The sequence below is a fragment of the Leguminivora glycinivorella genome, chromosome 1 (assembly GCF_023078275.1).
Source record: "Leguminivora glycinivorella isolate SPB_JAAS2020 chromosome 1, LegGlyc_1.1, whole genome shotgun sequence".
Lineage (NCBI taxonomy): Eukaryota > Metazoa > Arthropoda > Insecta > Lepidoptera > Tortricidae > Leguminivora > Leguminivora glycinivorella.
In genome coordinates this window covers 33,140,889-33,165,257 of record NC_062971.1, presented here as the reverse complement: position 1 = coordinate 33,165,257, position 24,369 = coordinate 33,140,889, and the positions used below count along the sequence as shown (strand labels likewise).

Genomic DNA, 24,369 nt, shown 5'->3' with positions numbered 1-24,369 from the left:
TTGACAAATAAATATTTTGCATCGATTCGGGGATTCACTAATAAAAGGAGAGAAAACTAGAAATCCACATGAAAATTACTCATAATTAGATCAACGTTATCATCATCATTAGTCATAAATTGGAACAAGTCATTGTATAGTAGGGTAAATGACTTGGTGTGCTGGTGCAAAGACTGTTTATCTTCGCTGGAATGTTTTGGGACATACCATGGAGATGGGAAGATATGTGTGGACCGGCCGGGCTGCAGCCCTGGGATCACGCAACCAAGGACATGGGACTGTGCTTCCAGCAGTTGTTTCTGCAAATTCCCCTGTACTTCATCATTGCGGTCGTGTCAGGCTACTACATCGGCTACAGGAGGGACTGGGTGATAAGAGAGAAGTTGCAGGAGCGGGCAATAGTCATCCGTAGTTTCGTTGTGCTAACTTTAGTTTTTATTCCGATAGTAGAACTATATGTTTTTATTACGAGAGTGGATTTTGTGTTACTGCCTGTAGATTATTTTGTGGCCGGAGCATCATGCTTGTCTTGGTTGGTGCATTTTGGTTACGTGTTGTCTCTGAAGCATCGGCTAGGCTCGAGTTCCCGCGGGCCGTCATTGCAGCTATTCCTCTGGGGGCTGACAGTGGTGCTAAATGTGATAGCTCTGCATAGCAGTGTCATTCTTGGGGGTCCTGTGGCCTTCTATATTGCCACGCTTTGTTGCCATGCAGTATACTTTATTACATTGATACCATCAAGTGAATCCAGGCCTACTTACTACTCGGCCTGCCTGGTTGGATCACAACATGCCCATGTAAGTATTATGGAACTTTATGTATAGTTGTGATCATGTGATATTAGTGCATACCATTTAAAATTAGTTTTCTGAGTACTATTATTCAATCTGTATTAATTGGTATCCTTAAAGTTAAATATTACTATATTACCTAACCAGGTTCAAAATATAATATTTCAGAATGAGTATACGCCATTGTTGCCCCATATGGATGAGGGTGTCCTAGGCACGGCCATGCAGGGCAATGGATGCATATCACAGTTACTGTTTTTGTGGGTGAATCCACTGCTAAAGAAAGGTAAAAATTGTTTTTTTTTACACAAATTAAAATCAAGATAATATGTTATTAATTGTAACACAACATAACCATGATAGAGAGTTCCAGCTTCCCAAATGCATTGAATATGGGATAATATTTGAAATGGAATCTTATTTATAATGCCATTTTAGGTTTTGACAAGAAACTGCAAGACCCAGAGGAGTTATTTGACATCCCGGCAAAGTACCGGTGTACTTATGTTGGGGCCAAGATGGACCGAGCTCTTATTGGCAATGTAGACAACTACCAGCAGTATGCGGAGATACCACATGAACCTTTCATCAGTTCAGGTTTGAAACGTAAACTGTATATACATACATTTAATAAAAAGATGTGTAGGTATGTAAAAATATTTATATATTTAAACAAATATCCTCAGTTCAGCCTTACTTGTCCAATCATGTAAACAAACACTGCTGGAAAACATTATCTCAATTTTCTCTGGAATTACACATTAACCATCACTTAAAATGTTATTATACACTTAAATAAACTCGCAAAGTATTGAAATCAATCAAAAAACCACTGAATAATATCATTTCTAAAACGATTTTCATCAATAATTGTAATTACGACCGGATGACATAAAAAACTCCTGACATTAGATTGTCTATGAGTCGTAATGTTGGGATGATAACTTATCGTTATAAATGATCGATATTAACGTTTGAGTTTGTATAGCTTGGAAAAAATGCGTTGATATTAACTACAATAATTCATCAGATTTTTAACCGACTTCTTTACGTAGAAGGAGGAGGTTCTGTATTCAGTTTCGTATTTATGTTTTATGTACTTACTAGCTTTTGCCCGCGGCTTCGCTCGCGTTAGAAAGAGACAAAAAGTAGCCTATGCAGAGGGCTCTCAACACCATAAACGCCTGGTGTGGTGAAAATGAATTGTCCATCAATGCAAACAAGACAATTATAGTTCCATTCACGAACAAACAAAGGCTGGATAAATTAAAACCTTTGGTCATGAATGGTAAAACGATTCCGTTTTCTTCAGAAGTCAAGTATCTGGGGATAACACTGGACCAGAAACTGACCTGGAACCAGCACCTGAACGGAACTCTACTGAAGGCCAAATCGGCCCTGGCAATATGCTGCCGTCTCGCAGGCAACAGATGGGGTCTTAAACCCAAAATTGCCTTATGGTTGTACACTGCTATAGTGAGACCAATAGTGTCCTACGCCTCTGTAGCATGGTACAAGAAGACGTTGCAGAAAGTGGCAGTGGCGAAGCTCAGCAGACTGCAAAGAGCTGCTTGTAGCATCGTCACTGGAGCAATGTCATCCTCTCCAACAGCGGCACTAGAGGCCCTGCTGAACCTGTCGCCACTCCACCTCTATCTGGAACTAGAAGCAAGATCCAGCATACTGAGAATAGTGGCTACAAAGAGAGGAGGGTGGATATCACAAACACTGAGACTATTTACTGAATCAGTGCTTGATATCCCTGTACTGGGGATGCCGACAGACACCATGCACCCCCAGTTCTGCCCACAGAAACTTTACTCTGTGGAAATCCCGGAAAGGGAGGACTGGTCAAACAGTCAAATATTATGGAAAGAAGGAAGCCTAAGGTGGTACACTGACGGCTCCAAATCCGGATCTGAAGTAGGCTGCGGAGTATACGGCGAAACGCCTAGAAGGGCTAAAAGCCTAAATCTAGGATGGTATTGCTCTATATTCCAGGCAGAGGTATACGCCATCTTAGAATGCGCGTCAATCAACCTGCAATGCAACTACGTCAACCATACTATTTACATCCACTCGGATAGCCAGGCGGCACTCTTAGCCCTAACTTCGGACGTCATAACGTCCAAGCTGGTTGAGAACTGCAGGCAACTATTAAACAACCTTGGATCCAAAAACAAGGTTGTCTTAAGATGGGTCCCGGGGCACGCAGGCATCGAAGGCAACGAGAAAGCCGACGAGCTTGCACGTACGGGGGCAAAGGGTAAGCACCATGGCCCAGAGCCTTTCTGCGGTATCCCGAAAAGCCTTACGAAACTAACCCTAAAGACCTACTGTCAATACAAAACTATTCAGCTCTGGAGGAACACGCCAGGCATGAACCATTCCAAGGCTCTCATCAGAGCCTACAGCAAAAAGGCATCCTCAAATGCCTTGGCGCTGTCAAGGAACCAACTTCGCAACCTAGTGAGGGTGCTGACAGGGCATTGCCACCTGAACAAGCACATGCACACTATCGGGAAACGTGCAAACGGGCGGTGCAGATTCTGTCTAGAGTCTGATGAAACGCCCCTGCACATCCTGGCAGAGTGCCCCTCTCTAATGCGCACACGTAACATGATTCTGGGCGGTTACCAATTTCTCCCAGAGGATGTGAGGTTTCTCGATCTCAAAAAGATACTACAAGTCTTTGAATTTGTAGGACTTGATCGAGAGTTGTAGTAGGTGGCGATCACAATAGATCAGAAATGGTCGCAGTGATACATAAGGCGCCCTGAAGCCTTACAAAGCCCCTAACCTAGAAGAAGAAGAAGAAGAAGAAGTAGCCTATGTCACTCTCTATCCCTTCAACTATCTCCACTTAAAAAATCACGTCAATTCGTCGCTCCGTTTAGCCGTGAAAAACGGACAAACAGACACACACACTTTATAGTATGGATGTTCACCGATGACTCCGAGAGCCATGATCCGATTTTAATCATGTTTCTGAAGAAAGCGAAAGTGAAACAAGCCTTTTTCACAGGATTATTGCAAATGTGAAGAAAAATAATTAAATTTTGGTTTTAACATAGATATTGTGTGACGTAAAATTGAAAATCCTCTGATGACGTCTCCTCCAGGACCACCAAGTTGAATTCCTAAAATGTTGGATTTGCAAAAAGTTGATTTTGCAGGATGTTGAATGTTAAAATGTTGAATTTGCATTATGTTGAGTTCTTTTTATGTCCAAATTGCATAAAGTTGAATTTGCAGCTTGTTGAATCCAAAAATGTTGAATTTGCAGAAAGTTGATTTTGCGGTATGGTGAACTCTAAAATGTTGAATTTCCATAAGATTGAATTTGCAGTAGGTACCTACAGGGTGTAGCAAAGGTCCCGAGTGATACTTTAACAACTGATAGGGTTACTAATGACCCTAAGTGAAAAAATTTCGTAGTTCGAAAAAAATGAGTTTCGATTTTTTCCGCTTAAATAGCAATCAGGGTATTGGTCTTGTCGGCTGTTGAAGTAGGGTGCATTGGGGTAATTTCGAACGTCGTCTAATTTTGAAAGTCATATAAAAATCACCATTATTTCCATTATATCTAGATTCCCCTTTCGAAATTACCCGAGCATTTCTGTATGTCGAAATTATCTCAAAGCACCCTATTGACTTTTGTTACATGCTATATAGTTTCAGGGCATATTTAAGTTCCAAGACTCCACTGATGAGCCTTTTCGAAGCATAATGCCTTAAAATTTTGTTCCCCGTTACAGCAATGGGTTAAATACAGTCTGAAGACTGAAATTCATGACCATCAAAGGTACATTTTTTTCTCCTATTAGGACCAAAAAGCTCGCGATTCTGAGTAGAAATCATATTAAAAAATACCCATGTCAAAAAAAGATTCCAGGAATATAAACTTGAGTTCCTAAAATGTTGAAATCCCGAAATGTTGAAAGCATACATTTTGAGAATTCAACTTTTTGATATTTCAACGTTATGAGAATTCAACATTTTGCGAAACTGAAAAAAATCAACATTCTGGGAAAGTCAACGTTTCGGGATTTCAACATTTTAGGAATTCAACCTGGTGGTCCGGGAGGTTACCATATGTGCTACTGACAGGATGAACCATATTTCGACGGTTGTGTGACACAACACAACCTCGCATAGTTAAATGAAATCGTATGATTTGGGGTCGGTTGCACTGAACCGTCTGTCATCGTTAAAGCGCTCGTTAAATTTTATTGTATGGGAAGATCCATAGACGTCTGCTGCGTGACGATGATGTGTCTGTCAAATGTGGTTGATGCAACTGGCCCTTAATCTCGTATCGTAGATCAATCTGCTTAATAGAGCGATTATTCGTAAGTGCTTAAAAGGCCGAGCATAATTAATATACGAGCTTGAGTCACACATCCATTGATTTCTATAATAAAAAAAATATTTCTGATTTATCAGTAACATATTCACACAAGTAAACCTACTGAAATGATAGTTCCTCAAAACACCACCTGAATTTGACCATGATTTGTCAGGCTACGGCGCGCTGGGCGAATCCGCGCCGCAATCCTCCACCCCAGTCACCCCGACGTCGCGCGTGCCGTTGCGCCGTCGCCGACAAAACGTCACTCTTCTCCGCGCGCTGCACTCGTGCTTCGCGTACCAGTTCTATAGTATTGGTGTGCTCAAGCTGGTGTCTGATATGGCGGGATTTGCGGGCCCTATGCTACTTAACAGGCTGGTCGCGTTCGTTGAAGATGAGAGCATCGATCAACATTATGGGTGAGACAACAATCTCTTACGTTACACTCTTTAAGATATTTAGTGCACTAATCTCCCCGCCTATCGTCAGTCGTTCGTCTATCGTCGTCGTTATCGCAATGTACGAAGGTAAATATTGCCTAAAGCCACGCGTAGATTCGCCGAATTCGCATTTTGTTCTAATAAGGCGAATTGGTACTTTTCTCACTCCTTAATATATTTGAGCTTTTCTAGTTAAATTAGAGACGAGAGTGCAGGCTATTTTTACCCCAATTATATCTTATACTTTTAAACGAGCAATTCTTGTATATTTATTTATTTATATATACCGACGATCTCGGAAACCGCTCTAACGATTCCGCCGAAATTTGTTATGTGGGGGTTTTCGGGGGTGAAAAATCGATCTAGCGTAGCCTTAGATCCCGGAAAACGCGAATTTTCGAGTTTTCATGAGTTTTTCTTTCGCGGTAGTAAACGTAAAATATGGTCGTTAATTTCACCGCGCGCGCATCGATTCCGCTTAGCTCAGTCGTACGAGGTCGGTCTAATGTACGCAGATAGATCGTAGGTGTCAGGGTTTCGAATCCCGGCCAGAAATAAAATTTTTGTTTTTTGTCTTTTTTTTTGTTTTTGTATTTATAAGAGTTTTTTTTTATCTAAAGACGTGATATATTAAAATAGAACCGAGCGAAGCTCGGTCGCCCAGATATTATTTATTGAATATTGGCAAGATACGAGAGTGATTGCCATTTCTCCCATTCTCCATTCTACCCAGGAATCCTTGATTAGGAGTTAGGATTGTTACCTTCTTGCACTTTTTGTTAAAGTCGCAAACCAAGCCAAGTCTTGAAACATAAAATTCATAGTACCTCTCCCTGTGTGTAAATAATTAATTTTCCTTTTCAGTTACATTTACGCAGCAGGTCTCATGGCCTCCGCCCTAATATCGACCCTGTTCAACGTGCATTTCAACTGGCTGATGTCCCTCATCGGGCTCAAGATGCGCGGAGCCATCGTCGCCACTATTCTTCGCAAAACCCTGAGCGTGACTTCTACTGAATTGAATAAGTCGTTCTCGGTTGGAGAGATAACCAACTTTATGTCCACTGATACGGACAGGATTGTCAATTCGTGTCCCAGTTTTCATGCTTTGTGGAGTATTCCTTTGCAGGTGCGTATATTTAGTAATGACTAGCTGAAATCGGTATTTTTCCGGAAACCGCAACCGTTTCAGATTTGCTTTTGAGCGTAACGTAATGTGAGTGCATTTTGCGCCTTGCTTTTAAACTAAATAATAGTCCACGCAGAGCGAGGAGCGTCGCGTCGCGAGACAATTCCCTTGTGCAGAAAATGAAATGAAATGAAATAAAATTTATTCGAAACAACACGTTACATCTTGGCAGTTGCATAAGTGGTAAATGTACAGATTGTTGTTCCAAAAAGGATGCCACTCAGCATGTAGACTAGACGTGCCTCGACCGAAGCATAAATCTTTGTAAAAGGACACGCACTCTGTGTAAATCCGCCTAATTTGTAGACAGTCCATGATGTAGAGGTCAGCCACATTTACTAGTAATTACCTCAATCGTTAATACATTTTAACGTCAATTTTCAATTGTCACAGCTGTTCATCACCCTGTTCCTCCTGTACCAACAAGTGGGCGTCTCCTTCCTGGCCGGCGTGGCGTTCTCCGTCCTGCTGATCCCCGTGAACAAGCTCATCGCCAACAAGATCGGGCAGCTCAGCACCGAGCTCATGAAACACAAGGATTCTCGTGTTACTCTCATCAGTGACCTACTCCGGGGGATAAGAACAGTGAAGGTGCACGTTTGGGAGGACTACTTCATAAACAGAGTTACAGGTAAATAAACTCATTGCTAACAAGATGAGGCAGCTCAGCACCGAGCTCATGAAACACAAGGATTCCCGTGTTACTCTCATCAGTGATCTACTCCGGGGGATCAGGACTGTGAAGGTATATGTATGGGAAGACTACTTAATTAACAGAGTAACAAGTAATTTATAAACTCATCGCTAAAATGATTGGGCAGCTCAGTACCAAGCTCATGAAACACAAGGATTCCCGTGTTACTCTCATCAGTGATCTACTCCGGGGGATCAGGACTGTGAAGGTCCATGTGTGGGAAGACTACTTCATTAACAGAGTAACAGGTAATTTATAAACTCATCACTAACAAGATTGCTAGCTCTGCACCTAGCTCATGAAACATGAGGACTCGAGGGTTACTCTCATCATTGACTTACTCCGGGGTAGAACAATGAACGTTTGGGAGGACCACTTCATAAACAGAGTTACAGACAACGAATAGACTCATCGCTAGCAAGATCGGCCAGCTCAATACCGAGCTCATAAAGAACATGGACTCTTGTGTAAATCTCATTAGTGACTCAGATTTGCATTCAAAGTATATAGGTTCAAATATCACAGCTCAAGTATTGATCCTCTCAAGTTGAAGTACCTACCCTTCGGAAGTTAGTAAAACTTTAAATTTGCTATTGTTGACAGAGTCCCGAACACTGGAGCTGAAGTACCTCCGTTGGCGCAAGTACCTGGACGCGATCTGCGTCGTACTGTGGGCAACAACACCCGTGCTCGTGTGCGCGCTGACTCTGGGCGTGCACGCACTGCGAGGGCAGCCGCTCGACGCGCCCACCGTACGTACCACGGAAATAGCGCGAGTTAGAGGAAGACGGCAGTAGTACTGTCTCTGACATCTCTGTGCGTAGTCGCCTGTGTTCGTATGGGCGTTGACTCTAGGCTAGGCAAAACTCGACGCATGTATATGTATAACAACGAACTAGAATATCTAGTCCGACCTAAGCTGAATAATGCTATCAAGGGATTAAACTGCACAGCGCACAGTTCGACAATGATCTCACGACACATGATACGGGCGACTTCTCCAGACTTCGCTCGACCTCTGACGACATGACTTGTAATAATGTCTCCCACAAAGTAGTTCTCGTTTGTAGAAAGATATATTTAATATTTTGTAGGTATTCACAACAGTGGCTCTAATCAACATGCTGATCGCGCCTCTGAACGCGTTTCCGTGGGTACTCAACGGGCTAACAGAAGCGTGGGTGTCTATCAAGAGGATACAAAAACTCTTAGACGTAAGCATTTGTTTTTTTTTTTAAATATTTACATGCTTTTTTAAATTTATATTTCGCTATGCCGTTAAGCTCAACCTGAAGTATATTGACAAAAAGTTAATTTGGCGTTTCGTACCTGATATTTCACCCGAAACCCGGAAAATTAATAAAAACAATGTCGATGCAATATTATTATATTTGTCAATTTTCTATTGCGTGGCGTAAGGGATAATTTAGTTACTGTAAATTAATTTTAGCTCCCAGACATGGACCCAGAGCGTTACTATGACAAATTAAACACGAACCGCAACGAAGACAACATGTTCATGATAAACAACGCCACATTCTCATGGGCCAAGCCACCCGAGCGCAGGGCACCGCAGCCCAGCAGGCGGAGCAAGGGCAAGGCTAAGAAGAAATCTAAGAGGAATATACAGGTAATTACTGCATAATCAACATGTTCATGATAACGCCACCTTCTCCTGGGCCAAGCCACCCGAGCGCAGGGCACCACAGCCCAGCAGGCGGAGCAAGGGCAAGGCTAAGAAGAAATCTAAGAGGAATATACAGGTAATTACTGCATAATCAACATGTTCATGATAACGCCACCTCCTCCTGGGCCAAGCCACCCGAGCGCAGGGCACCGCAGCCCAGCAGGCGGAGCAAGGGCAAGGCTAAGAAGAAATCTAAGAGGAATATACAGGTAATTACTGCATAATCAACATGTTCATGATAACGCCACCTTCTCCTGGGCCGAGCCACCCGAGCGCAGGGCACCACAGCCCAGCAGGCGGAGCAAGGGCAAGGCCAAGAAGAAATCTAAGCGGAATAAGTTAAGATAAGAAGGAATCTAAAGCTTTGTACAGATTATCCGCCTCAAAACTCGAACGGCGGCCGCGCGAAATGTAGACGGGGTTTCCGCGCATAATCTGTACGCACCTTCAGAGGAATGTACAGGTAATTACTGCATAGGTACTTGCATAGACAAAATGTTCATGATAAACAACGCCACATGGACATTTACATTCTCCATTTAAAAACAATATGTAAAGAAGGCCGTCTTAAAGGCCGGCAACGCACCTCCAACACCTCTGGTGTTTCGGGTGTCCCTGGGCGGCGGTGATCGCTTACCATCAGGCTACCTGTCTGCTCGTTTGCCGCCTATCCCATAAAAAAAAGTAAAAAAAAATTGATGATATTTTTGCTCCAGGCTAGCGATTCGTCCAACGAAGTTAGCGAAGTGGTGGCACACGAACCGTTCATGCTGCACGACATATCGCTGGAGATCGAGCGAGGGGAGCTGATAGGCGTCACTGGCAGCGTCGGCAGCGGGAAGACGTCGCTACTGCACGCTATCATGGGAGACATGGTTAAGAAGAGTGGCGATATACAGATCCCTGAGAGCCTTAGCAGTGAGTATTTATTTATTTCGGGAGACAAACAGCATGCAACAGCATACAAAATATAAACAATTAATTAAATGCAAAAATAAAGAATTGGCATCATCCAAAGCAATTCAGCAAGCAGAAAGTAACTACTATACTTATTTTAAAACTAATATACAAGGTGCTCGCGAGGAACCCATATAACTTTAACGGCATATTCTTGGTCACATTTTAAGACTAAAATGTCATATAAACTTTTCTAGATTTCGTCTAGTTTCAGAGTTATTGCCAATTAAAAAAATTGGTTGTCTGTAAAGTCGGTTTACGGACGGTAGTTTAACGTGATAACGTCAAACATTACAGTAGTATAGACAGGGGCGGTCAGAGTATAGCAAAAGGGGCCCGATTCTGGGACTTTTTTCACGTTTTTTTATTTATTTATTTATTTATTAAAAATACTAAAAGTTAACAATATTTCACCAAAGCACTTATGTGGTAATATAATTATGTACATGTTAAATTGACATAAATAAAAGCAAACACACTTAAAAGTTAAACTATGGTTATTACATTAATCACCTAAGGAGTGTAGAGTCTATGAACCTTAAGAGTTTTCTGTAAAACACACCAACACTATCAGCAAATATGTCAATATCGTCTGTCTCCAACATGATGCGGTTAAGAGCAGCTCGGGCTCGAGCGGTGCGCCGGCCGCCGCGAACAGGCGCCGCCGCCGCCGCGCCGGCACCGCGCCCGGCATGCCAACCACCACATTCGCTCTTGGCACTTGCAGCCCCATTCTCTCAAGCACGGATGCGTCATCTACTCTATGGTGAAACAGTTCGCGGTAATGCATAATATGCAGCAGTTTCCGTCTGGTTTCTAGAGTTTGAAGACCAACCATTCCTGTTACGAATAGAGATGGATACATATATGGGTAATATCCGTACAGTCGTTTGTAAATGTGCCTACAGAACTTCCTCTGCACTCTTTCTAGCATAGTGTTTTGTTCTTATTAGAAAGAATGCATTAAAATAAGCATCTTTTATAAATAAACCATACCGAGCGCATCGATCAGCCGCTTAGTTCCTACGCACGCCAATAGATGGCGCTTAAGCTATATTGGGAAACGGGACAATGACGTCATCTTTTTCGTGCATGCTGCCCGTAGTAACGAGTTATTAGACGTTATCACGTCAAAAAAAACATTTCCGTATTGTTACTCAGTAGAAAAGGTCTTCTTAACGGCGCTGATGCGCAATTGTGGAGCATAGTCTCACAGTAGTCATTGATAGATGTCAAAATGTGACAAGAAAAACTTCCAAAAAATTTGGTTTTTAGAAAATAAATTAAGGAACTCATTTTTATTGCCAACTTTATGGATAAAAATTACTTTTTATGTGAAAATACGTCCAAAAAACAAAAAAAAAATTTTTTTCGCGAAAAATTTTAAAATTCATATAACATTTTTTCTTTTTTTTGGCCTCAGAAACGCGTGGTTCAAGTTATGCGGGTTCCTCGCGAGCACCTTGTATATGTCTGTAGGTACATAATACTTGAGAGATACATGAATATTAGTGTTTTTTTTTGTAAATAGGTGTCAAATAGGCTATTTCGTTCGATATTAGAATGATAGTAAGGTACAGCGGGACAAATCTCGACTGGGGGGCAAATGTAACTGGTCCATTTTTTCCATGTTTTACAATGTTTGCATTATTAAATAGAGTGTCCACCGGTTATATATGGTAGGCGTGTTCAGTGGATACATGTAGAACTCAACATCATAGTGTAATATGGAAAAAATTGATTAGTTACAATTGCCCTCCAGTTGAGATTTGTCCCACTGTACCTTAAAATATCTATGAACTAACATCAGTTAGCGTAGTTGTATTTAACGCAAACATTTCTCGTTCTTAATATTTGTGGGGACAAGTCAGTGAAATGAACTTCGAATGGCGGATTGCAATATCATTCTAATATCGATTTGAAGTCAATGCACGAACTGGCGCGATGTGTTATCATTTACCTCAGTTTTTTGCCGATTCCATGTTGCTTTCTGTAACGAACGACATTATTCAGCACTGTTTGTGTTATTTATGTTAATTATACTCCGTTTTTTTTAGAATTAGAAAAGTCGTGTTTTGTTGTCGTGCGATTTTTTGGAAATGAAGTTAAATGCTATTTGACTCTTTTCTTTTTACCCATAACATGAACAACTTATTTCCAAGTCATCTTATTTATATTTTCTAGAGATGACTGAACTATTCTATGAAACTTAGGCAAAATCGACCGTTATTACTCTAATCTTAAAAAAACGGAGTATAGCCAAAAGTATATTTGGCTGATTATTATTTAACTTTTTAGGTTTCGGCTACGTATCTCAGAAGCCGTGGCTAATACGGGGAACAATAAGAGATAACATTTTATTCGGGAAGCCATATGATGAAACCAAATTCCAGACTGTTGTAGAAGCTTGTGCTCTTACTGGTAAGCAAAAAAGTTATGAGTTCTTGGTCCGCGAAACTTCCCAATGTTAGTGTCTTTAACTAGAGTCTGTTAGCTTCACCTCAACTCAACCCCAGAGAAGATTATACTGGGGTTGTGTAAGACCTCCATATGTACTGAAAATCACACCTTTAGATGATCGAGTTACAAATAAAACGGGTGCCACTTTCAGTAATAACAAAGACATATGTAACTCCGTATAGACAGCTACACTCTAAGAAAAAAACGTACCTCAGAGCCATAAAGAAATAGATACGGTGGACTAGATGGCGTTACACCTTTGGGGAACGCTCGGCTAGATGATGCTAATATTAATATTTGACATTTTAACACATATCAAGCTAAGAATATGGGCCAAATTGTCAAAACTGAGGTTTAAAAGTTTTAAGCTTGTGTCGAGAGATGGCAGTCTATGCACTGTGATTACACATTTTACTTTGACAGTAACTCTCTAGAATACTTGATCGTCTTTGGTAATAATCAACCATTATTTATGCTAACAGAGGACCTAAACGTGTTGGGCTGGGGCGCGCACGTGGGCGAAGGCGGTTGCACGCTCAGCGGCGGCCAGCGTGCACGCATTGCGCTGGCGCGTGCGGTTTATCAGGACAAGCAAGGTAACACTAATGTCAGTCTAAGCTAACTGCTCACCAACTTTGCTTTGACAAAGCCTTACCCCCTTATTCATAAACGTATTCTAAAGTTATCAAGCCGATAAAGTTTGTTTGTCCCTTTCCGACGTATTGGCGTGATAGAAAGGGACAAACGAACGTTATCGGCTTGATAACTTTAGAGTACGTTTATGAATAACTAATTAACTAAGTCACTATTTTGGCTCAGTGATCCAAAGTGAATCTTGGCCTCCGAAACGAGAGATCGCCACCTGTCCCGATCCCGCGCAGCCTCTTGCCAGTCACTGACTTGAAGCCGACGCAGATCCGCCACCACACTGTCCTCCCACCGATACCTGGGTCGACCCGCCGCGGCCGGACGGCCACCAGCCAGTCGACCCAAGAACGCTCTCTTGACACCCCGATCGTTTCCCATTCTAAGTAAGTGACCGAACCAGCGAAGTCTGTGGGCTTTCGTTTCGCCTTTCGTTCGGCCACTAACTCCTCGATCACGTTTATGAATAAGGGGGTTAAACTACATTGGTTATATTTTTGTAAAAATTTGACGTTTAATTCAGAATATTCTAAAGTAGTAAGTAATTTCTAGCATATGAAACGAATTTTATTTAGCATTAAGTATATTTAGAGTTTGGAACCTGCCTGTCTGCGCTCGGAATACCCAATAGACGTGACGTGACAGGATAGGGCGAAATGGCGATCACCTGTGTCGGATGCCAGATCCTTTTTGGGTCATCTATTTCGCGTAAGTAAGATTATTGAAAAATGACACATTTTTAATTTGTCATTAAACCTGTATATTCATTGTTACAGTGTACCTACTAGACGATATATTCTCCGGCGTGGACACGCGCGTAGCTCAGCACATAATGCAGCGCTGCGTGCTAGGCCTGCTGAAACGAACAACACGAATACTGGTCTCACCATCGCCACGCATACTCGCCCGCTGCTCACGAACGGTGCTAATACATGACGGCCGTATACAAGCGTTAGGTAAGTTATTATGACAGGGTCGCCATGTAGGCATGTACAGTGCACTTAATAGAAGATATGTTTTACCGCGGACGTGCACCTAACTCAACTGACTGCGCAGCGTGCTGGGCCTGATGAACTACGAGAATACTTTGTATCGGTATCAGCGCTCATATTTGCGTGTTATTGGCGCACTTTGATTGTACAATTTATAAATGATGGCCTCATACAAGCATTGGGCGAGTACATTATCCGAGCAGGGTCTGTTATTGGCTTAACCACAAGCCTCCAGCTTTCTACCCACTCGCATCCTTTTCGCGTGCTGAATTGTAAACACTCTTTGCCGAAAGAATTCTAAGTTCAATACAGAGTTCGTTATAAAAATGTTTTTTTAAAATTCCCTGTACACCTATCCCTCTTTGACGTTACGAATACTAGGTGTATGATAAAATAATTAAAACCGTAAAATAATTTATTGAACATGATAACAAATTTTGTTGTTTTATCAGGACCCCCTGAAGCGGTCCTAAGTGAGATCGAGGAGTTCCTTCCGAGCGACTCAGACGCGTTCGAAGAGGAGCCCCCGAAAGCTATCGAGCCTGCATCGGACAATCAAGACAGCGTCAGTCGGAATAGCTTGGATGAAGATGTAAGTTCTATTAATTATCCTACGCATCTAAAACTAGATTTTTCTGTCATTGTTTTTGTTATTTGCTAATGATTACTCAAGTGAAAACTTGAGAGTTACTTACATAAAAACTTGCATCTTAATCAAGACGCAACCACGATATACCTTAGTTGCTACTAGTCTGTTGTTACTAACGATTAGAATTCGTTTACAACTAGAAAATCTAGTAAATCTAGTTCAAAATCGGTTAGGTTATTTCCCTTTGTACGTTAAAAATGTCTGGTAAGAGTTTCACATTTTGGTGCCGTGACCAGGATCATTTGTTGGTAAATTTCTGAGACTTATTTAAATAGTAGTTATGAGGTAGGTTTATACATATTCTTTATTATTCCAGGAAGCGATGTCAGAAGGCACAGTGGGCTGGTGGGTGCTCGGGCTGTACCTCCGCTCCGTGGGTTTCTTCCTCTCCGTCGCCATCATCCTGTCCCTCGTCCTCATGCAGCTCTCGCAGAACTTCACCTTCGTGTGGCTCACCTTCTGGGTGCGCAACAAGGCGCGCAACATCACCGAGACCACGACCCATGAGAACACGACCACTCTAGACCACGGGTTTAACGCTATAGACACCGTTATTGACACTATCATGAACATGTCACAACAGTTTGTCAGCCACTTGGACCGTAACACGACAACTGTAAGACTACAAGCGCCGTCTAACATCACGCCCGCATATGACGATGATTTTTATTTGGAAGTGTATTTTGGACTAGCGGGCTTGAATTTGTTATTTACGGTGTTGAGAGCTTTCCTGTTTGCGTATGGTGGTGTCCAAGCGGCCACTAGGATACATAAGATCCTTCTTAGAGTCGTGACAAAGGTAAGAAACCTACTAGTAAATCATAATTTAAAAAGGTCATCTTCTATATACCTGAATGTATTGCTTTAATTTATTTTTATATACGAGAATCATTTTATGTGTAAAACGTTAAAAGTCGCAATTTATTTTTAATGTCAGATTTCGTTTACTGATTAGTAGTTACGTCATTTATATTTTTATCCTGTTGTTTTAGGCAAAAATAAAATTCTTCGACGTGACCCCAACGGGTCGGATTCTCAACCGCTTCTCATCTGACACGTATACAGTTGACGATTCGCTGCCATTCATTATGAACATATTTTTAGCGCAAGTTTTCGGTTTAGTAGGTAAGTCAAAATCTTATTATTTTATTTAATGTTTATAGTATAATAGTAGTGTTACTACTTAAAAAATACAAATTAAAATATTTTCAAATGAGAATAATTTAATTTGTTCTAAGAAGAGAAGTCAAAATCTATATAAAAAATAAAGTTTAATTTTAAATCTATTTATTGCAGAAATAAGATACCGTATTTTTGCAATTCGTTGCAAAATCTCATTAGAGATTTTGTTATTTACCTTTTTCTCTTAATTTAAAGTGTTATATAACGCCGTCTTTGAAACTGTTTACTGAGAACTTTTGTCACATGTGAGTCTAGGGCGATATTCACACAAATGAATTTTGCAAAGTGACTGACAATTCAAGCATCTTTAATCAATACAGCCAGAAAAAGGCAGGCACTATCTCGTGCAAGAGATTCTCTCACCATGGCCAACTATGCCTAGAATTAGGGCTGCCATCCGTCCGGGTTTCCCCGGATTTGTCCTAGTTTGGAGGCCGTCCGGGGGCCGTCCGGGCGGGGAGTCAAGAAGTGTCCGGGGAAAACCCGGACACTTTTCACGTAACCACGTAACTAACTAATGAGCATTATTGTGTATAATATTATAGTGCCATCTCTCGGTGAATTCTCTAATTTACGCGACCTGTATTATACGATGGTTTTTCAGGGATAATTCTTTATAATGTTAACCGATTTCGACAATTTTTACTTTATTTGAAAGATAATGTTTTAGGTAAAATCTCGTATAATTTTGAAATATGATATGGAAGTATAACATGTATATGCAAGGGTGGTAAAATTAAAAGTTGAAATTGAAAAGTTTTTTGTCAATTAAAAAACAGTTTCTAAGATACACACCCAATTTATTTTTTCCTGTAATTTTTAGCATAAAGCCAATGTTTCGTAAAATTTTCACAATTTTTCGTTGAGAGCGGTATTTTTTAACATTTTCCTTCAAAATTCTTTTTTTTTCTGTAAAAAAAATTATAAGAAATAGTTTTGATAATTATGTGCAATTTGAGCTCTTTCTAACGATACCCCCATTTAACCTAGTAACTTAGTAAAAAAAGACAAATTTAACCTAAAAAAAGACAAATTTAATTTTTTTGTAAGAAAAATTGTTTTGTTTTTGTTATTGTTTATTGCAATTGGGCATTTTCGCGAAAAAAGATTCAAAAACTTTTTTTGTAAAAGAGGTAAATTTAATGTTTTTCCTACTCAGAATCACGAGCCCTTTCGATCCTACGAGTAAAAAAAAGCGTCCCAAATTTAATTTTTCCACTCCTTTACCATTTTTCAAACACTTTTTACAGCGGTTACAAAGTAGAAAGTACGCAAAATAATAGACAATTTTGTGACCACTTTTTTGTCTCCGGTTTTTTTCCTAGATCGAAAGGCCTCGTGATTTTGAGTAGGAAAAACAGTGTGTCTTCTCGCGAAAATGCCCAAATTACACATGGTGTGAAATGAAAAGTAAATAAATATAAATTCTGACTCGTCCGGGGAAAAAATGCGATTTACGCCAAATGTCCGGGTTTTTTTGTATCTTTGTCCGGGTTTGGCAAAATTCGAGATGGCAGCCCTACCTAGAATAGACTAAGGGCCAGTTGCATCAACCACATTTGACAGACACATCATCGTCACGCAGCAGACGTCTAGAGAACTTCCCATACAATAAAATATTAACGGTGACAGACGGTTTGATGCAACCGGCCCTAAGCCTAGAGTTTCATAATGAACCCTTTTAAAAAGTTTTAAACATGAATGAATATAATGTAAAATAAAATAAACTCTACTGTTAGCTTTGCTTTAAAGTTCATTATTAACTGTTTCTCTACTCAGGGGCGGTGGCAGTGACAGTATACGGGCTTCCCTGGTTACTGGCGGGCGTTCTGCCCGTGGCGTTCATCTACTACCGCTTGCAGCGATTATACCGCGTCACATCGCGACAACTCAAGAGACTGCAGAGCGTTACTCTGTCACCCGTGTACGCACACTTCAACGATACACTAGAAGGTACAAGTTACTCTACAAATTATATTTCTAAGGTAGTTTGTGTTCAGAACAGAACACAAGTTTAATTTGTATTAAAACTTTTTGTATGTGAAAGGTTAAAGTAAAAAGTCTATAACTTGTTTATGGTTTACAAAACAATAGAAAATAGAAGAAAGAAAAATGGAGAAAGATATGTAGGCGGATTAAATGTATTTTTTATTTTTATTATGAAATAAATGATGCAGTAAAAGTTAAAGTTGAGTTTTTTATGTGGAAGCTACAAAAATTGTGGTGACCAACAGTTTGTAAATTTCGCTGGCTATCAATGGGCTTACCAAGATGACCCTAACTCGCATTCAGAACATATTTGGTTAGAAACCAGCACTCGGACCTTAGGTACTTGCAGCTTGCAGCCCGCGACTAGCAGAGTGTTTTTGAGTTCTTGTGTTTTTTTTTAGAGTATGTACTTTTAGGTTTAGTTTAGTCTACTTTTGACGATGCATGTTGCGGATTTTCCATTGTTTTACTTTTTGACGAAGCTTGTAGCTAATAACGGAGTTTGTATTCAGCTAACGAAGCTTGCGTTGTGGATTTAAGAATATGGCCTCTGAATAAATAATTTTCTAAAATGAATCCAGGTTTATCAACAATTCGCGCGCTAGGCGCCAGTCCGCGCTGGTCCGACCGCGGCGAGGAACTGGTGGAGGCGTGGCAACGAGCGGCACTCTGTGGCGCCGCCACGGCCCAGTGGCTAGGCCTGAGGCTTCAAGCTTGCGCCGGCGCGTGTGTGGCCGCTGCTGCGTTGTTGGCAGCCGTGCAGCGCACTACTCACGCTCTAGACCCAGGTATGGCCTTGTTAGGGCCACTTGCACCAACTAAAATGGAGGGTTAACCCACCATTTTATATGGAATTTGACAGATGACAACCCGCTAACCCTGAGAAGTGGTTGGTGCAAGTGGGCCTTAGTGTAGTAGGTTGTGTCGGCGCGGGTGCGGCTACTAGAGCGTTGCGGGTTGTCTTGCAGTGCGTTACTCAGGCTTTATACCTCAGTCGTATGATCTTTAACCTTGCCAGTGGCAGCTGGTACAGCGTAGCAAGGAACTAGTTGTAGCGTGACAACACGTGACTCTGCCATTATCTGATGAATACCTACTGTTTGAATAACCCTGTAACGTTTCGTGAAATTTTACATCACGGGTAAACATTCTGATTCTGACTCTGCAGCTTTTTAAGTCTGTATTTTGTTTCTAACTTGTTATGTTCCGTTTAGGTCTGGTGGGTCTGGCGATCTCCTACGCGCTGTCTATGACGTCAATGCTCAGCAACGTACTAAACTCTTTCACCGAGACCGAGCGGGAGATGATCGCTGTCGAGCGCGTCGGCGAATACATCACGCAGGTAATCGGATAACTTTGAATTTTGTGTGAATTTACTGAAAAAAACCTTATTGCTAATGTTACATTTATGCGTTTACTTATATTACGTGCAGTATTACGTGCGCCCAAACTAGGAAAAGAATCCTAACAAAACATAAATACACATAGACTAACACCGTAAAGCAAAATGTCTATATGAAGTGAAGGAACACAAAATTTAATATTTCCTACAGGTGGAGAGTGAAAAAATTGACGGCGAGCCGCCTCCGTACGGCTGGCCCTCGCAGGGCGTAATAAGCTTCGAAGATGTTCATCTTAATTACAGGTAATACTCGTAAATGCTTAAATACAATCGAAGCTTATAATGGCACCGTTTGCAGCCGTTTCTTTCTTTTTGTAAAAACCTCATAAAGACGAGTAAGACTATACTTCATCTTCCTGAATGTTTGTAGAATCCATTAAATCGTTATATTATGATATATTGTTAGCTTAGTTTATCGTTTTAAAATTGCGAAAACATGTATTGCAGTCAAAACGGTCGGGGCGCGGCGTTACGCGGCGTCACGTTCTCGAGTTACCCGGGAGAGAAGCTCGGCGTGGTCGGCCGCACCGGCGCCGGCAAGAGCTCGCTACTGCAGGCTATCCTGCAGCTGGCGCCGACGACGGCTGGACGGGTGCTGGTGGATGGCGTGCCAGTCCATACACTACAGCTACACGCGCTAAGGTACAGGGAGTAGTGAGGCTCCTGCAGCATGGCATGCATGGCAGTTGAGGCGAGCTCGGCGTGGACGGGCGCCGGCAAGAGCTCGCTACTGCAGGCTATCCTGCAGTTGGCGCCGACGACGGCTGGCCGGGTGCTGGTGGCTGGTGGATGGAGTGCCAGTACATACACTACAGCTGCACGCGCTCAGGTACAACGAGTAGTGGGAGTTTGTACAATTCCATACAAGGTCGTGCAAGAGCTCGCTACTACAAGCCAAACCTGCTGCAGCTGGCGCGACAACAGATGACGTCTGGCCGGGTTTCAGTGTAGCTCCACGCGCATGTAAAGGGAGTAATAGTGTATTGGTGTAAGCGCGGCGTTGTATTTTCGAGTCCTATTATATCAATTTAAATTCTCATGTACCTATAATATTAAACCAGGTAACACTACAAAATATAATCTAGAATTTTATATAACTTTCCATTTGTTCAGGTCCCGGATAGGCATGATCCCGCAAGAGCCCTTCATCTTCACGGGAACCGTCCGCGAGAACGTCGACCCGCTCCGCCAGCACTCTGACACCGAAATATGGCGCGCCTTGGAACGGTGCGGGGCTGAAGAAACCTTGCGTGCGAAGGGAGGACTGACGGCATCTGCTTCGGAGTTGTCGAGAGGTGTAGCCCAGTTGTTATGTGTTACGAGAGCGCTACTACAAAGAGCTAAGGTTAGTTGAGCCGATTTTTTTCAATGCAAAATATGGCGCGCCTTAGAACGGTGCGGAGCTGAAGAGACCTTGCGTGCGAAGGGAGGTTTGGCTGCACCAGCCTCGCAGTTACCTTGAGGTGTGGCGCAGTTGCTGTGTGTTACGAGAGCGCTTCTACAAAGAGCTAAGGTTAGTGGTAAACAATTTTTGGAGAGATAATATGGTGGAATCTAGAACGGTGCGCAATCAAAGATACATTTTCTAAATACGTGCGAGGGGAGGGTAGGCCGAACCTGCAGCGCAGTTGTCAGGTGCAGATGAGTGTTCTGCGTTACGAAAGCGCTTCTAGGAAGAGCTAAGATTTATTTTAAATCTATAAGTACCTACCATTACCAAATGCCAACAACAGGGTCGAGTGGAGAAAGCGAGGGGAGGCCTTTGCCCAGCAGTGGGACACAAAAGAGGCTTCTTCTTCTTCCTCCTACCCTTATCCCACGTTATGTGGGGTCGCTACAACATGTCTTCCTCTTCCATTCTCCCCTATCTTTCGTCATCTCAACACTCACATCTTTCTTTCTCATGTCCTCTTTCACACAATCCATCCATCGTTGTTTGGGTTTACCCCTCCCTCTCCATCCATCAACATTCATCTCCAACATTCTTTTGCCTATATGACTCTCATCCCTCCTCATTAAATGACCGTACCACGCCAACCTGCCACTTCTCATCTTTTCCGTTATAGGCGCAACGTTCAAACTTCCCCTAATATACTCATTCCTGATCCGATCCATTCTGGTCACTCCACATATCCATCTCTATCCAACCACACATTCTCATTTCCGCTACGTGCACTCTCCTTTCATCCTCCACCTTTGTCGCCCAGCATTCAGATCCATACAATACAACAGGCCTCACAATCGTCTTATAGATTTTCCCCTTAAGTTTAAGGGGCATCCGTCGATCGCATGTTGTCCCTGAGACCTGTCGCCATTTCATCCATCCCGCATTTATTCTATTTTTCACGTCACGGTCGATGCTTCCGTCATTTTGGAATAATGACCCAAGGTACCGGAAGTCGGAGCAGACTGGTAGGTATACACCATCTAAGACAAAAAAGGACACAAAAGAGGCTAATTATAAAATTATATAAGTACCTAATTTTGGTGCGAAAATATTACGACGTTAGGTTCCGTGTGCAAGGCCTTGAGGAGCCAAAAATTCATATAATTTAGATTGAAAATTAACAATGTTTCACCATTTCAGATCGTCCTAATCGACGAAGCGACAGCGAACCTCGACCAAGAAACGGAGCGGCTCATCCTCAGTACCATCCGCTCAGCGTTCGGCGGCGCCACCGTGCTGCTGGTGGCGCACCGCGTGGTGGGCGTGCTGGAGTGCTCGCGCGTGCTCGTGCTCGGCGGCGGCCGCCTGCTCGAGTTCGACACGCCTGCGGAACTTCTCGCCGATCCCACCTCGCAGCTGTACGCGTTAGTACATGCTCATGACCAGTGATCTCTTCAACCGTTGCACATTATATTGTAAACGTGCTTTTCAAAAGTTGCGTGTGATATTGTAAAATCGGAGTGATAACGGTAGAGCGCGCTTCAAACTTCATGCGGCTTTCTTTATTAACAGAGTTCGCGCGTACTTCAGTGCTCGACGGGCATTCGGAGGGTGCTCGATTTTATGCTATACTGAGTCAATAAAGTAGGTATTCTTGTCATCGAAACCCGGTGACTAATGTCACATAATTATAACGGTTCAAAACTTTGCATGATATCGGGTTGAAACGAAAGCATTGTAATTAGGCGGAAATCAATTTATTTTTCTTAAACGACACAATTTTGTACATTGAGAAGACGAAACATACCTAATACAGACTTAAAATTAATTTAGCAAATATATGTACTATGAATGATGGCATTCCTTTTACGTTAAGTAAGTATTATAATTTGGCATGCCAATTCCATCAGTAGAAAAAGGCGACATACTGCAAAAATCTATGAGGGTTGCCTTCTCATAGAAAATTATATCGCGTCTTTTTGGCAAAGTGGGTTCGCCAGAGTGTATTATGTTGTATTTGAACGAAAACAGTACTATTTGAAGTCAAACATAATAAGACTAAAATATTACTAGTCTAGAAAAGGTTACTATGATATAATGTGATCTTATATTAATACGAGTATGGTGAATAAATATTTGTACTTTTAATTTTAGGTTATGTTAATTATTACTTATGAATTCAAGTATTTATAATAATTATAATAGAACAGTTATTGCCAAAGTTTACTTGCAGACTGTACATGTAATATTAAACCATTTTAGTGTAAGTATTCGTGAATCATGTTGCTCCATTAAATTAAATATCGTTTTATAAATAATCATTAAACAATCACATGACAAATTAATTGGCAGGCGGAAGAGATTAGGTATTGTTTTCAGAAAAAAGCATAAAAGTAAAATAAGTAATTGGTAATATTGTTCCTGCCTTTTTTTAGTTAAAAAAAATACACTGAAATGACTGAAATTGCAAAAAGAAGTATATAATTAGTTACCTTAGTCAATTAAATAAATATTTAAAAAATATGTGCGCCTGTTTGGTGACGGGTTAAGAATTTCACCACCCCCTTTCTTCCCGTGGGTGTCGTAGAAGGCGACTATGGGATATGGGTTAAATTGTGGCGTAGGCGAGAGGCTGGCAACCTGTCACTGCAATGTCAGTTTCGTTTTCTTTCAACCCCTTATTTGCCGAGAGTGGCACTGAAGCTTTAGTAGTTTCATGTGTTCTGCCTACCCCTTTATGGGATACAGGCGTGATTGTATGTTGTATGTATGTGTTAAAAAATATAAGATTCGACCTTATGACTTCCTTATGTAATAAATATTATGCGAAAATAGCTGTAAGACAATTACTTTGTTAATTGAATTATGTTATCTCGTCCTAGTTTCCCTTGTGATATTATATTTTTATATGCAATACTCGAAACTTTTATTTTGGCGTCACTTTTAGGGGTTATGTAATCCATTCCTTCGCTGAACATCTGCTCTATTGTTGTCCCTCTCAGGAGATAAATAAGGGTTCTAAAAATACGGGGCACGTAGACAAGAATACAGTCTTTGACACGCTGTGCGAACTATACGCAACTGTTTGAGTCGCACCAATACACAGGAGCGATAGTGAGAGGATTGTGAACGACTGAACGTTTGTACCTACTCTTGACTACGGGCCAAGGTGTACAGCTTGAAAAAAAAGTAGAAAATAATGGGGGCGCCACCGTCTATGTAAACCGTTATGCATGTGGTAACTAATATTGAGTCACTTTTGTATAAGAACAATAAGTATTGCTATGTTTAAAAAAAACGATTTCTACTCTTTTTTGCCAAGCTGTAATAAGATGGATGGTTAACATATTAAGACGATACGGTAGGGGTCAATTCTCCATACAAACGCTCGACTATTTCCTCCCTGGTTTTCGAAGATAGAGCAATGATTTTTTCAACACAGATTGTTATTATTTTTATCTGTGTCGGACCGTTTTGATTTTTTTGATATTCTGCTTTTTAAAGACTAGAGCTAATCAAAAATTTCCAAAAAAGCTAAACGGTCCGACATAGAT

General features: G+C 41.5%; 1 protein-coding gene across 1 annotated transcript; it reads left to right on the top strand.

Annotated features, from left to right (window-relative positions):
* LOC125227083 (ATP-binding cassette sub-family C member 10-like) lies at nt 1–23,438 on the top strand. The gene is made up of 23 exons (XM_048131279.1): nt 1–797; nt 960–1,077; nt 1,230–1,388; nt 5,315–5,561; nt 6,447–6,711; nt 7,165–7,402; nt 8,069–8,217; nt 8,560–8,679; nt 8,916–9,095; nt 9,869–10,070; nt 12,408–12,530; nt 13,052–13,165; nt 13,991–14,170; nt 14,659–14,798; nt 15,172–15,654; nt 15,848–15,980; nt 17,817–17,990; nt 18,608–18,814; nt 19,241–19,368; nt 19,580–19,671; nt 19,876–20,070; nt 20,542–20,773; nt 22,016–23,438. Exons 1-23 carry the CDS (start codon nt 192–194, stop codon nt 22,262–22,264), a joined length of 4,734 nt encoding a protein of 1,577 aa, XP_047987236.1. The 5' UTR covers nt 1–191; the 3' UTR covers nt 22,265–23,438.
* Nucleotides 23,439–24,369: the final 931 nt, after the last annotated feature.